Below are 16,352 nucleotides of genomic sequence, written 5' to 3' on the forward strand. Positions count from 1 at the left end.
GTTTAGTGGCAGCTACATGACCTTTGACCTTTCTGAGAATGAAAGTTCTCCCAAACTATTGTGTCATATTTGTATAAATTTGTACTATTCAAACCATGGTGTATATTTATGTAAAACTTATGAAATGTACAGAAATTGCTCTATCATTAATAAAGTATACGTTCAAAATAATAAACAAGTCTGTGGAATATTTATTTAATGTTAAGATAATTGTGTGGTCTTCATGAGTAATGTTATTGCCTCGTTATAATTAAAGTCAACTTTTGCAACAAATTCCATTGAAGTCTGATGAAGAAATTGTTGTATTTCACCTCTGTTTTACATTTTACTGTATTTCACATCAAATGACAGCAGCACAGCAGACTTATATTCAAACTTCAACTTATAGGTAAGTTTTGTTAACTTGAGTAAGTCTTTCCTCACTTCCATTAATAGGACATACTTAGCTCTTACAAAAATACACAATTTTTATACTATCAGACACACACACACACATTCCACTCTCAAAGTAATATCTTTTAATAATGACCATGTCTTCTAGCTTAGGAACTATTCTGTGATGAATTTCACAAATTTCCTTCCTCCATGATGTGAAATTCATTGCACAGAATAAGTCCTAAGGGTAGCCCTATATATTTGTTCGTCACCACCTAAAAGACACTGTATTTCATTATAGCGCCCTCTGTGGCCATATCAGAAAAACATACAAACTTCACTATGCTATGGCAAGACAGTCGCACCATTAGCGTTTTCAGCTGAGATTTTTTACATTCATTCATTCTTCTTTCTCAATCAACCCATCATTTCTGTATTGCAATGAGTATAAAAATAATAAGGGTCAATTCTTGGTACCTGTAATAGCATTTTACCTCACACTAGAGGGTCAAATGGAACAAGAAGGTCGACATGTTTTCACCCGTGCCTATACTAATGCATGTGAAGTGCATGGAGGGGAAGATATGGTGTCGACCAAGAAATTGAATGTTTTTCATTTTTATGATGCACCTAGGCAGTATTATTCTATTCCGGGTACTGAGAATCACAGCTACATCTCTCCTCTCTTCATTGAAATCAAACTCGACACCATGTACATTGCTAAAATAGTTTTATTTGAAGTCAAATTATAATAATATTTGATATCACAACACTTGGGATGTGTGTGATGAAGATTTGTGCAAACAATTCATACAAGGCTGTTCCTTGGTATGGAACCTCTCTCAGCCATGTCATACATTCCAATAGAATAATAATAAATTAAAAAATCTATTATAACTTAAAATGTTTACTGCTACACAACGTAATTACATCGCCATCTAGTGGTGAACAACAGATTGTCAGATTGTCCCGAGGAAGGCGACAGTCAAGTTGTCGAAACATAGCAATGAAAAAAGTACATAGTTGTGTATTAACCAACATTATTATTCTAGTCTCGGTTACCCAGACTCTCGCTGCTGGGAGCTCTGCCTATGAGATTTCAACTCGCCCACGCAGGAAGTAGCTTCTGGAGCAATGCATCATGGGGAGTACTTCATGTCCAACATTGTAGGCTGAATGATTTGGGTACCTTCGCTACAGATTATCACTTCTCAAGTGACCGATATATATTAATTACAACAAACAGGCCTTGTAAGCCCATTGGAAGAAAGGTACTGTGTGATTTCCGATGCGAGGTAGTTGGGACATGGTTTTCCTAGACTCTCGTTTGGGGAGATCTCATAGGCAGAGCCCCCAGTGGTGAGAGTCTGGGTAACCAAAACTAACATTATTCTGAACTATACTATTATGCATGAACTTGTTAAAATGAAATAAGCTATCTGAGCAATCCCTTGCACTGGTATAACTTGTACTTGGATCTCTGTGCCAATACTTCCTGAGGTAGTTATCTTTGAAAAAGAAATGGCTTCATGCTAGGTGGTGTGGGTCATGCACAACGCCCTCTATAAACATCTCAACTCAGTCCTGACTCACTGAAATCAAACCTTTATTTCATATATAATCAAGGGTGAAGGAGCATGACCTTTGACCCAGAATGACCTATGATCCAGACAGTAGTCAGAATACCTCAAATACATTGTCCAGTGTATTTGACAAAGCAGACATGATTTTATAAAACAATATATCAATACCTCTTACTTATTTTCAAGCATCAAATGCAAAATTATTTTCATGTTCAGCTCAGCTCTAATCTTGAGAAACCAAAAGACTGCATCAATTTCTGTCACAGTATAGTAGTAATCTTTAATAGTCTGCAGTAAATGAGTTCAGAAATAGTTTGAATCTTCCAGTAGGTTTGCACCTCATCAAATACTTCCAACAACTTTGATTTCACGCTTAATGGAACTGTAAAAATTCTCAAATATTCTTTCCAGTTCAATGGTACAAGTTTCTTGGATGCAAAAGGTAGGCTTGCTCAAGACACATATGGTTCATCTTGAGATGTCAAAAATCAATCAAGTTTTACCATGGAGTCGTTAACAGCTCTGAACAATTACAGACATTTCTGTACAAATTGTACTATAGTCTTTATGGGATTTGTTTCCATAGCAACTGTTGCTATGACTTCTTGGGAAACATTCTAATGAACATTATCATCCAAATGAAGGTTATGCAGACAACGAGTAGCATGATCCACACCCACCAATTACACGACTTCTTGGTGTGCGCTTCTAGACGTCCACTTTCCACTTTCAATCTATCATAGTTAATATCAGCTAATTTTGTTGACTCTGCTAACGTCTGTTTAAAGAGATGGAAAACATAAAGGGTAAACATGGATGCAAAACTGTACATGTTTGAACAGAAAATGAGGATTTATACCCTGATCATTCTGTAATTTCTACACATTTGAAAAGAAAACACAGGATTTATACCCTGGTCATTCTGTAATTTCTACACATTTGAAAAGAAAACACAGGATTAATACTCTGATCATTCTGTAATTTCTACACATTTGGACACAAAATACACAATTTATACCCTGGTCATTCTGTAATTCTACACATTTGAACAGAAAATACAGGATATATACCCTGGTCATTCCGTAATTTCTACACATTTGAACAGAAAATACAGGATTTATACCCTGGCCATTCTGTAATTTCTACACATTTGAACAGAAAATACAAGAGTTATACCCTGGTTATTATATCATTTTTACACATTTGAACAGAAAATACAAGATTTATACCCTGGTCATTCCACATCACAATCATTAGTTCTTTAATATTTGTAATATGAATTGCAATCAGTTTTTCCATTTTTTCTTAAATATGAAAGCTTGCGCAAGTATAATTATATTATTCTCCAAAAGTAGTCTTCATTTCTCCACAAAATAATAAGGACATAAAGGTTTTGTCACTACTCACCTTTGACCTGAGAACAACATCTATGCATATAATTAACATACATTTAAATACTAATAGGCCTCAGATTCTGCATTCAATGTATAGTGATCAATCCGTGTTTGATTTCTCGTGAATATTAAAATGATTACACCCACAAAATCTGGAACATCACATTCACAGAGTTCAAAATATGTACCTTGTTGTCTTCATTGATAATGTTGCCAGCAACTATTGCATTATGTTTTAAACTTTGGGCAAGTCTGATCATGTCTTCTGCTAACTTTTCCTGTGTATCTTGGTGATGCCTTAACACTGTGTCCAGGTCATCATCATGCTCTTCAGTTTTACTGTCAGGCAACAAAAAAAAAAAATTTTTACTTTGGTGATTCTTCAATTGTACAATCTTTATAAATAAGTACTTTCACCACAATACACACAGAGAGATACATACCCCCCCACACACACACACACACACACCACCACCACCACCACCACCACCACCATGTGAACACAGATAAATCAAGTTTATGTGTATCTGTCCTTCTGATCTTTTATCTACACCATACATGTATACTCACCTCACACCACCCCATCCCATCCCATACAACACCACACCATACACTGGCAATAAATTGCCACACCACCACCACCATACTACCACCACCCCACATCACCACCACCACACCAAACCACCACCACCACACCACACGTGCACTCACCCCACACCATCCAACCCCATATCACACACCACATCACGCCACCACCATACTACTACCACCCCACCACCAAAACCATCACCACATCACACACACCACCACCACCACCACACATGAGAACACAGCTAATTCATAAAGCATATGTCTATTTGTGTGTTATTTTGTTTATTTATCCAGGACTGAATTTTTTAATAAGTTAAAGAAAGTGTTTTCTTGAGATGTTTTACACGTCTTCATTATAGTAACTAAATGTGATATTAAAAACAGAAAGACACATTTCTATCAAATAAAAGTGGAATTCAATATCTGATTTGTACTTACCCTCTATGCCTTACACCATTTTCTGTAGAATTATCCTGAAATGGATGAAAAAAAAATTATTTTCTCAAACTTTTCAATTCTACAAAATGTATTGTCTCTTCCGTCAGCTATATGAATGTGCTATAATGATTATTGTATCTCTAGTTGATATTCCCTCATTTTTTTTTTACCTGTGGCCTTGAGAAATGGAAAATTACTTGATCATGAAGGCCTTTGACTTTAGAACAAAGCCCTAGGGGAGTTTCCGGTGATGTAATTTAACTTTATAGCCTTCAGTCGAGTATGATCTAGAACAAATAGCGTAGACTTCACATTGTGCCAATAATTAAAGATTCCGAACAGACTTTACTTAGTACAATATCCTTAAACACGTTAATCAGGTTGGTAAAACATAGTAATAATACAATCTTGAACCACAACCAAGGGGTCTTATTACTTATGAGTAACGTTTCACCTATTCAGACTGAAAGGTTTTGTCAGACTGTCCGTTTGCTGACTTTACCGCTAGGCAAACTTACTCAAACATACATTACTTGGAAGTAATAAGGACCTTTGGTCGTGGTACAAGTATTATTACATATAGTACAGTGCTTTCAAAAAATAGATTCAACTAAAATGTCAATACAGTTGTTGATAAATGACTAATACTGGATTCCAATCTTGTCTACATATTTACTACAATAGTATTGTTTAATCTATTATTGTTAGCACTGTTACTAAAAGTAAATGTGAAATACGACTCTGGTAATCCAGCCCACAATTTACTAAGATAGATGCAAACTAAATCTATTGTTCTTCAACGTGGTAGATTACACAAGTGGGTGATAGCAGTTCCTCTGTTGTGCGATTCTAATTACCGAAGGTTTAACTACCAGCATAATATATCCCAAAGACTTTGGTTACAAGAAATCTTCAACATCTGAAAGAGAATCCTTACCTGGCCAAGCAATTCATCTCTCATTTGATTGGTATACCTTGATGATGCTTGTAAATGGAGATCTTTGGATGTCATTGTAGTTGATGATTTGGTGTCTGGCAGTGTTATTGTCTTCCCTGGTGCAAGCAATTGGTTAGCCATGGCTTTCTCAGTTGGGGAAGGCTTCACAGAGAAAGTACAAATATAAGACACACACAAACACAGAAAATAAAGAATGAAAAACTAAAGTTGCACTGGCTGTAAGTGTAAGTATTTTTTCAATCAGACAACCAACAATATATTCACTGAAAACTGATACAATATTCATAATTAGACATTGTAAATGTTAATTAGGGTTGATTTTATCTAATAGTATTACAGCACGGTGCACCAGATTGAAATCATGATCGCATTGGGGGCATTTAGAGTGTGGATCCAAGAATCAATTTGATTGGATTTATTGTACCATAATGTGTACATCTACACAGATATGTTTAGTCACCAGTGAGTCAATACTGGGCAGGGTGTACAATATTTTGGCAGAACCTCATGACACATGATCGAAAGTATAGCGTACTCGGGGTATTTGCACAAGTGCTTGTGGTGTTCTCTGTGGCCATCCTTTCACAAGCATAGCAAGTGAAAATGCAGCAGAAAACACTGCAAGCATGAGTGCAAATACTCACGTGGAATAGGGTTCTGTTATTATTACATATGTTTATCTGAAACGGCAAATTTCTGTAAATAAGGATACTTTGTGATCGAATGCTTTCATTTACGCTGAACAATTGTGTCTTCATTTGCATATCATTTGCATACATGTATGCAAATAAGTTTCAAAAAATGTTCTAACATGTGCAATTAAAGTCAGTGCATAAAATTGTAAACAAACATTTTCAGGTATACAATGATGGTACTGTAATACATGTATTAAAATAAAATTACTTGGTATGTCATAATGATGAGAAAATCGTCACTGCATTGTAAGACTGCACTTTGCTCATGCTAAATTCTGAAATGTTGCACAATGCTAAAAACCTGAAGTGGATTTTAGAGCAGGGGTATACAACATTAATGTCAACTTGGTAAAAAAAAAGTGTTTTCACTGGGATGTAACTTTATACGGACCAAGACATTTTTTAGGGTAACAAAATTAAATCCAATATGAAAACTAAACAATTTAAAAATGTATAAAAGTACAACTTACCAATTTTTCTGTTTCTATAAGGCCTTTAAGAAATCCAATTTTCTTAGTGTACTCTTGCATGATTTCAGGGCCAGGTTTACTGCAATTAATATCAGAAGTGTCAAATAAAATGAAGTGTACTAAAATGTGCAGTGTGCCTACTTCAAATCATAGGGAATGCGACTCCAGGAAATACAGGTATTTTCATAAACTTGGAGCTCTTATCCATTTAATGATGTCACATCATATGAATGTCAAGCAATTACAAAGTAACACCAAATTTGTCCTAACAGTGGTACGGTATTGCCCTATGGAATTCTTTTTGAAATAATACAAGGAATTTTTGGATTCACCATCTTGTTTTCAAAGAAAATCAACAAGCTTTTATTTTTTCAGAGGTTTACAAGTATTTTGTGGCCATATTGGATGGTGGCCATATTGGATGGTGGCCATATTGGATGGCGACCATATTGGATTCTAAAATGGATTATTTTTCAAACCATTTTGATCTCTATTTCCAACATTTGTACAGAAAGCTGATTTTTTGTTTGTTTTAGCTATAACTGGGTTTTGAGTTTTATTGAACAAAGTAGCAGCAAAGGTTTCAGATTTGTATTTCTGAGATGCACTTTATACATGCTTTCCCAGAATGCGCTATATGCCGGTTACCAAAGTTACAGCCATTTCCCATGTATGGATCACCAGAGTGCGCACAAGATTTGGCAAAGTGAGGGCTGACATTTTTTTCATGACTGCTAATCATATGGCAATGTACAAAGCCATGAACAAACTTTGTGTAAGAGAACTGTTTCACTTTGTGTCCTTAAAAGACCATGACAGTATCAGTTAGGCATGTTTTGATAACTTTTAGTCACTAATGGAACAGGACAGCAACAATAACATGGAAATAAGTGGTAGATTTGTGTCTGCTGTATTTATGCTACCATAATTCACTATTCAGGCCCTCACTTCCACTCAGTTCCAAAACACCTTGTGAACAGCACTCCTAGTGGCCAAACCATGAAATCTTTTACCACACTCTGATAACCGGAATATGTATTGTAAGAATCCTTGCTTTTTCCATACGACAATGGAAGGCAATGTTTCCATCATTTTTGAAAGCTTGAGAATTTGTTTCCAATTACCTTGGCGCCTTCTTTAATTCTGAAAGCTTGTCTTGGAGAGCACCAACATACTGAAAGATAATGTGTGTACATTTCATTATATTATTAAGCCTTAAGGAAGAGTAGACAAATTAGTGTGTGGCACTCCCTGTTAATACATCAAAGAAGCACCACATCATTGTGAACCAGCTGACTGATTGATCAGCAGAAATATAACAAATTTCTAAAGTCTCATCCAGTGACAGTGCATATTTGCCAGTGCGATGGATTTGAAAGTAGGAGAGGAGAGGTATCGAAATCACAGTTCAAGTGCCAAGTGGGTAGACTAGCTAACGGATCCCAGGCGGATTTCATCCTGAAGCGCCCCGTGTATTATGTCTGGGTATTATTAACATGTCATAGGGTCTATGGCCATACATACTGTTACCGTCAGTACGTGGCCGAGTCCTGCTTGGATACGGAGTCATTCGGGGCTCGGTTATAACAACTGTCCCTCCCTTCTAGTCCTGCTTGCATACGGAGTCATTCGGGACTCGATCCTGACGCTTGTCCCTCCCTTGTTGAGGGTCATGTCAGTAATCTAGACCCGTGCACCGTCTCCAAGCAGGACTATCCGACTATATCATGTGGCCGTGTCACTTGTCTACATCCAGATGGAACGATGGCCGAATAGACAAGATCACTGTTTTTTCGAAATGTGATTATGAGGAACCATTAAAAAAACCATAAACATTGGGCATACCTTTTCCAATCTCCAGTCACTATGTTTGCCTTCTGCAGCCATACCTTCACAGCGAGCTAGTAACCGCTGAAGGTTTGTCTCCAGTCTGGACGCCATGTTGTCAATTTGCCAGCTGATGAACCACTACGCAGTTCGCACGCGCATAATGACGTCATACGCATTTCATCAGAAATGTTTTCGCCAAAATATCATCAGTATGTACACGTTGCAGTTGTGTCTGAATGAACTGTAAACTACTCATCTTTATATACTATTCAATGCGACGGTAACTTGTCCTTTGTCGAGGTGTCATGCCCAAGAAAATTACGATGTCCGAGAGTGCCCTCAGCGTTCAATTCTTTATGACTCATTTGTTTTTACTGTTCGAAGATGTTGCGACTTTTATCGTTCTCAAGTCTCTTATATGCAGTATTTCGGAACAGTTTGAAGGTTTCTTGAAGCCGATCGTACTGTACTTAAAACTAAAAATTCATGCAATTACCGCATGAGAAGTTTTGAAAAGATAAGCCGCTGATCTTGTACCCTTCCTTCAGTTGTATACAGTATACGTATAACGTGGACGGTCCTAGCTTGTCTGTACTTGAACTACTAGTATATATCTCTCAAACTGTAGCATATGTAGGGTTACGTCATCAAATGTGTAATGTCATCGCTTACAGTGGGATTTTAAAAAGGAAGAATATCATTTCTCTAAGTGTGCGAATCCTCTTTATATAGCCACCAATATCTCCCATTTCATCACCGTAGTTAGTTAGTTAGTTAGTTAGTTAGTTAGTTAGTTAGTTAGTTAGTTAGTTAGTTAGTTAGTTAGTTAGTTAGTTAGTTAGTTAGTTAGTTAGTTAGTTAGTTAGTTAGTTAGTTAGTTAGTTAGTTAGTTAGTTAGTTAGTTAGTTAGTTAGTTAGTTAGTTAGTTAGTTAGTTAGTTAGTTAGTTAGTTAGTTAGTTAGTTAGTTAGTTAGTTAGTTAGTTAGTTAGTTAGTTTAGTTAGTTAGTTAGTTAGTTAGTTAGTTAGTTTAGTTAGTTAGTTAGTTAGTTAGTTAGTTAGTTAGTTAGTTAGTTAGTTAGTTAGTTAGTTAGTTAGTTAGTTAGTTAGTTAGTTAGTTAGTTAGTTAGTTAGTTAGTTAGTTAGTTAGTTAGTTAGTTAGTTAGTTAGTTAGTTAGTTAGTTAGTTAGTTATTTTAATTACTGTACTAGTTAATTAAATACAGATACACAAAAAATAAGGCAATGGTACCGCTGACACTGATAAGTAGTCAAACAGGTCATTCCATTATGAAAACAGGTGCAGATTTAAAGTAATGTTATTTATCAGGATTTACTCATATTTGGGAAATCCTATCAATGTCCTTTGTGGTTTAATCTAAGTAAGGAAAGCGGAAGTGACGTCAGAGGTACGATTTTAGCATATATTATTGAGTCTACATGTCGTGCCGCGGGCCGTCGAATTCCTAAATATTAGTTTATCTAGTATACATAATACAAGTTTACCCTATAAACGTCCATTTCAGATTTGTATTACAACTTAGTTGTGAAAAAAACAGCTGCCTGACAACGATATAGAAAAAAAATTGTCTAAGAATAAAAGAGCGATCAAATGTATCCTTATTATAACACTAAAGCTAGAACGTGGGATACAATCCCAGGCCTTTAAAGAATATCTAGCTAACACCCCAATACCGAGTCGCAATATAATCATAATAGTAAGTGTGTGATGTTTTGGGGAAAATTTTCTCTGTCGGTCGAAAAACACCTTTGTTTACATTGTTTATCAATTTTATCGAAGTTTCAAAAAATACAATTAAGACTCGTCTAGTAAATGTTGTAGCGGTGCCATATCATAATATGCCTGTATTGCTTTTAGAATGACACAATGCTCTGTGATATTATTTCGTTCAATCTTTCGTTGACATTTTCATATGTTTTCTCTTGGAATATGTAATTCCTTTTCTCCATGAAACATGACGTTTATTACGTATATATAGATAAAAACGTTACCGAAGCTCCCTGTGATCGACAATACACATCGTGCAGCATTACTGTAACGATTTAAAGCAATGTTAGAAATAACAGAGGTGAGTTGCATGTTTTTTTAGTTATCTTATTGAAATAGCTTGTGAGACGCAAATCTTGGTCGTCGTCGTCGTCGTCATCATCATCATCATCATCATCATCATCATCATCATCATCATCATCATCATCATCATCATCATCATCATCATCATCATCATCATCATCATCATCATCATCATCATCATCATCATCATCATCACCACCACCACCACCACCACCACCACCACCACCACCACCACCACCACCACCACCACCACCACCACCACCACCACCACCACCACCATCACCATCATCATCATCATCATCAATTCCACATATATACTCCAACTAGAATTCTGTATGTGATGTGCTGTTGCCAGCTTGGGTTTCTCTGACAACAATAACAAAACTTTATCATGTAGTTTGCACTGTTGAAAAACGAAATTTGGGGATTAGAGTATTCTTTCAAAAGAAATCGACAATCTTGTATTTTCTCCAAAGCGCTAATATCATATTTGACGGCCATTTTGGATTCTAAAGTGGGTTAATTGTTGAACTCTATTCTTCATATATTTCCATGGTGATTCCTAATTTTCTTCCATGATGTCAACAAAGATTGGGTTGGCGGTATTTTGAACAGAAGTAACAGCAACAGTTCTTTAAATTCTGAGACGCACAAGACGTTAATAGAAAAGATATGACAGACCTTCATCACTTGCATGACTAGAGAGAACAGAAATAATCCCACCACAGACAGATAGACAGACAGACAGACAGACATACACACACACGCGCACGCACACACACACACACACACACACAGACAGACAGACAGACAGACAGACAGACAGACAGACAGACAGACAGACAGACAGACAGACAGACAGACAGACAGACAGACAGACAGACAGACAGACAGACAGACATACATACATACATACATACATACATACATACATACATACATACATACATACATACACAATGTTTTAATTAAATTGAACGACTTTATTTTTAAGAATAAATAAAGTATTTAGTGAAGTGGATGAAATATGTACACTTTACAAAATAATGACTTTAACACAAATATAACTAGTTCATAATATACGGTGTATATCACAGTTTTTCGCAACATATATTTCTTTCCGACATTTATATGCGAATTGGTACAATACATTTCTATATTCAAACTTAATGTTCCTCTTGACTATGATTTCTAGCTCGATCTATATTTATCTCTTCGAGTTCAATTTCTTTGCATATTTTGTAGTTGACTAATAGGTTTTGTTAAATAGAACACGATGTGTTCTACGTTAGTTAATGAGTGGTCCTTTTTCGTATAATATTGTTGAAGGTTTAATATTCTTCACCTTCATCCTCTCCTTCGGCGTCCATGGAATCAACTCCAACTTCTTCGTAGTCCTTCTCCAAAGCTGCCAAATCCTCACGAGCCTCAGAGAATTCACCTTCCTCCATACCTTCACCGACGTACCAATGGACGAAAGCACGCTTGGCATACATCAAGTCGAACTTGTGGTCAAGACGAGCCCATGCCTCAGCGATGGCAGTGGTGTTGCTCAACATGCAGACAGCGCGTTGTACTTTAGCCAAGTCACCGCCTGGTACTACGGTTGGTGGTTGGTAGTTGATACCGACCTTGAAACCGGTTGGACACCAGTCGACGAATTGGATGGTACGTTTGGTCTTGATGGTGGCGATAGCAGCATTGACGTCTTTGGGTACAACATCACCACGGTACAACATACAGCAGGCCATGTACTTGCCGTGACGTGGGTCACATTTTACCATCTGGTTGGCCGGCTCAAAGCAAGCATTGGTAATTTCAGCAACTGTGAGTTGTTCGTGATAGGCCTTCTCGGCAGAGATTATTGGAGCATAGGTAGCCAATGGGAAGTGGATACGTGGGTAGGGCACCAAGTTGGTCTGGAACTCAGTCAAATCGACGTTCAGGGCACCATCGAAACGAAGAGATGCGGTGATGGAGGAGACGATCTGGCCAATCAGACGGTTCAAGTTGGTGTAGGTTGGACGTTCAATGTCGAGGTTACGACGACAGATATCGTAGATAGCTTCGTTGTCAACCATGAAAGCACAGTCGGAGTGCTCCAGTGTGGTATGGGTGGTCAAGATGGAGTTGTATGGTTCGACCACAGCGGTGGAGATCTGAGGAGCTGGATAGATGGCGAATTCGAGTTTGGACTTCTTACCATAGTCGACAGACAAACGTTCCATCAAGAGGGAAGCGAAACCAGAACCAGTACCACCGCCGAAGCTATGGAAGATGAGGAAACCTTGGAGACCAGTACACTGATCAGCCAGTTTACGGACTCTGTCTAGGACCATGTCGATAAGTTCTTTGCCGACGGTGTAGTGACCACGTGCGTAGTTGTTGGCGGCATCTTCCTTACCAGTGATCAACTGCTCTGGGTGAAATAGTTGACGGTAGGTACCGGTACGTACTTCATCTGTGATAGAAAAATATGTGAGAAATTACTAAATGGTGTTGAGGACATGACTCATTTGGAAATTTAAAACTTGGAACGTAGTACTAAAGCAAATCACCGCCCTCGTTTAGAATCTGCGAGATATAAAATCCATCACTTACCAATTACGGTTGGCTCCAAATCGACGAAGACAGCACGGGGGACGTGTTTGCCAGCGCCAGTCTCACTGAAGAAGGTGTTGAAGGAATCGTCACCACCACCAATGGTCTTGTCACTTGGCATCTGGCCATCAGGCTGAATACCGTGCTCCAAACAGTACAACTCCCAGCAAGCATTACCGATCTGGACACCGGCTTGACCAACGTGGATAGAGATACATTCACGCTATGAAACGAAACAAATGAAAAAAGTTAATTAATCAGAATAAATCAATATTATTCGCACAAGTTTGAAAAAAAAATACAGTGGTTGAGTATTTGTTAATGTTCATTGGTACTCGTAAACAAAAGTTGCCATGTCAACGGACAAATCACCGCGAACAATACAATGGAAAAATGTGATGTCATTATTATTTACTCAAGAGCAAACAGTATAGAAATTGCCTAATGGGGTATTCTCAAGAATTTTAATTGCCATGATAGTATGTTTTCATACAAGTTGTTACATGCACAACACAGGCTGTCACTGCCATTGGACGTTAATCGAGTTTCATCACATCCAAGCAGATATTTCCATCCAGTACACCAGATAAAACACTGGTTTGGTGGATTAATTGCATCAAAGCGACCAGTTTTTGTTTGTTTGTTTGTTTGTTTGTTTGTTTGTTTGTTTGTTTGTTTGTTTTTAGATTATCTAAAAGACACTATTGCCATGTGCCAATCATACTCTCCGTAGCTGTTAGTGTTACTTCGTACAATAACCAAAAGGGGTTGTGGAGGGGAGGGTTGCTATTGAACAAAAAAGCATTTTTTTTTCTTCACTTGATTCGTATTTGTTTTTATTATATTAGTTAAATGAACGGCAAATTTTAATAAGAGGCGACTCGATAACCAAAAGAACTCGGTGACGTAACGTAACTACGAAATGGATGACGTAAATGGCGTGTACAAAGACGAATTTGGCCTGTTCCGTGCATTAGAATTGCAGCAATTTGGTCACTGACTTATATCGACTTAAAACGTCAGTAAGATGATCAAACTTACACAAGAATTCGCAAAATACTTCGACCCATAAATAACATAGAAACTTTACTTTGACGTTTACTCGTAAACTGCCTGTGGCGTCTTGATTTGAATTACTTAACGAGTAGAGGAATTTGCATCGTTTTCATTGATATTTAAAGTTTGACTAGATCGGTATGTCAAGACAAACTGACACAAAGGTGAAAAATTGGGCCGAGAGCGTGAATAAGCGTGTGTTTGAAAGGATTGTACCAACCAGGAAGACCATCGATGGTCATATAGCGATCAATTCTAGAATTGCGAAATATCAAGAAAAGTACAGAACATACTAGGTTATCTCTCTTGACGTTGAGTCACTTTCAAGTTGGTGACTAGTGTCATGTCATAACATGTGGGCCAAGAACCATGTGCACACCTGTCGAGTTTCTCAAAGAAATATATCCACGAGTGAAAGTGAAGTTGAACTATTACACCTGTCACAGCAGGACGGCTCAAAGAGAACACAAAAAAACACGACGTATATAAACGCGCCTATCCAGACTTATGTTCGGAAGGAACCAATATTTTCGACATTGACATATTTTTTACGAAAAAGAAAGTTCTCTGAACTTTTTTCCGAACACTTTATCTAAGTCAGTTTGTAGGTATCTCACCAGGCAGGAAGTAATATGAAAAACTTGCTTAGTGAAGACGGTCAATGTTAGTTTTAACATATAGAATTATTGCTACTCACCATTTTGGATGATTTGTCAAATTATCGTCTCACAATCAATGACAGCAATGAGTCTGTCGCGAGAATGGTGCAGTCTGAGGCTGGAACCTCCTTATATAGTCACTGACATCTGTTGTCACTATAGCAACAGTCTGTACCATTTTGAAGACAGGTAAACCCGGTATTGATTGCTGTTGGGGTGAGTGGAAAGGTGTCTACTAGTACCATTTCGGGATGCCTCAAAATTGTCTTTAACAAAGTATACACTAGATAAAGTCCTTTTAGCAGAATAATAATTTTGCACGTGAAAGATTCAGTTAATAATATATTGTTGACATCCTGTGACGAATGCGGTAAACTTCAGATTTGACACGTAGGCCCAGTAACGACAGGTATTGTCCTTTGTCGGGAAAACAACAGTGTTCCGTAACGATGTCTCTCAGTTCATTTACATCTCAACAACGTAAATGTGTTATACACTTGCATTAATTAAGTTTTCATTTTAAACAAAGGTCACTTCAGTACAGATATCATTTGCCACGTTTTTGGCGCAAGATTGATGTATTACTGTGTAGTATATCGACCGTATACGTGATTGTGTAAAAACAAAACCCTATATCATCATCAGCACAATACATATTTAATCTCTCAAACGTTCGTCGGGTCACTCCCCTTCGCTTTCAAAACACTTTTGACGGGCAAAACAACATCGTCATTACATGCAAATTTTATCCAATAAATGGAGCTGACTTCTGCTGAGAATGATGCTGGATGTGATTTAAAGCTTACCCCCCCCCCCCCCCCCCCCGCTTTACGCCTATAGTTGGAGTAGTGTTGTTGTCACTTGCCATTAAAGTTGTTTTGAAAAACATACCAGGTTCCAAACTTGTAACAGTCGTTCCGACTGACGTAACAATCACACGAGCAGCGTGAAGATGAAAACAAAGTATTTGCATATAAGTTGAACAAGCTATAACATGTATGAGTCGTGTGAAAAGACTTAGTTAATTGAGAGTATAAAGTAACAATATTGCGTAATCAGGCTTTGCGGCGAAAACAATTGTTAAATAGAGAGTTTCAAAATAAAAGTGCTAATGAGCAAACTTTGAGTGAGTTTGAGCATGGTTTGAGTGACTTCTATCCAAATTCCGAACCATGGCAAATGCACCGCGGTCAACATGGTCAATGCTCTTCGTAAACTATCTCAAATTTAAATGATAAAACAAAGGCATAATGCAAACTTGTCAACCTGCCATTAACTGCATTTATTTAATAACAGGTGCTGACCTGCCTTGGTTTACTCAGAACAGATAATGCCAACATTTAATGAAAGGAATCTAAGATGACCCTGTAAAGCTAAAAATCTTAATCTTTGAGGAGAGTATTTATCTGAATGTATTAATTTACAAAGGTTTAGACTCGGGTATTAGGTGGTATTGCCTAAGAGGGCAATTGACCGGAGCATGGTTGTCGACCGTGTGTTTGTGTTTGTGTTTGTGTTTGTGTTTGTGTTTGTGTTTGTGTTTGTGTTTGTGTTTGTTTGTTTGTTTGTTTGTTTGTTTGTTTGTTTGTGTGTGTTTGTGTTTGTGTTTGTGT

The 16,352-nt window shown here is 37.4% G+C and overlaps 2 protein-coding genes across 2 annotated transcripts; both read right to left on the reverse strand.

Annotated features, from left to right (window-relative positions):
* Positions 1–1,098: 1,098 nt before the first annotated feature.
* LOC144443497 (vesicle transport protein USE1-like) lies at positions 1,099–8,460 on the reverse strand. The gene is made up of 7 exons (XM_078132989.1): positions 8,350–8,460; positions 7,629–7,678; positions 6,505–6,583; positions 5,319–5,480; positions 4,382–4,416; positions 3,541–3,691; positions 1,099–2,736 (listed from the first exon to the last, which is right to left on the reverse strand). Exons 1-7 carry the CDS (start codon positions 8,443–8,445, stop codon positions 2,554–2,556), a joined length of 756 nt encoding a protein of 251 aa, XP_077989115.1. The 5' UTR covers positions 8,446–8,460; the 3' UTR covers positions 1,099–2,553.
* Positions 8,461–11,754: 3,294 nt separating this feature from the next.
* Positions 11,755–13,160, reverse strand: LOC144443399 (tubulin alpha-1 chain-like). The gene is made up of 2 exons (XM_078132867.1): positions 13,025–13,160; positions 11,755–12,884 (listed from the first exon to the last, which is right to left on the reverse strand). Exons 1-2 carry the CDS (start codon positions 13,143–13,145, stop codon positions 11,755–11,757), a joined length of 1,251 nt encoding a protein of 416 aa, XP_077988993.1. The 5' UTR covers positions 13,146–13,160.
* Positions 13,161–16,352: the final 3,192 nt, after the last annotated feature.

The sequence above is a fragment of the Glandiceps talaboti genome, chromosome 12 (genome assembly GCF_964340395.1).
Source record: "Glandiceps talaboti chromosome 12, keGlaTala1.1, whole genome shotgun sequence".
Classification (NCBI taxonomy): Eukaryota; Metazoa; Hemichordata; class Enteropneusta; family Spengelidae; genus Glandiceps; species Glandiceps talaboti.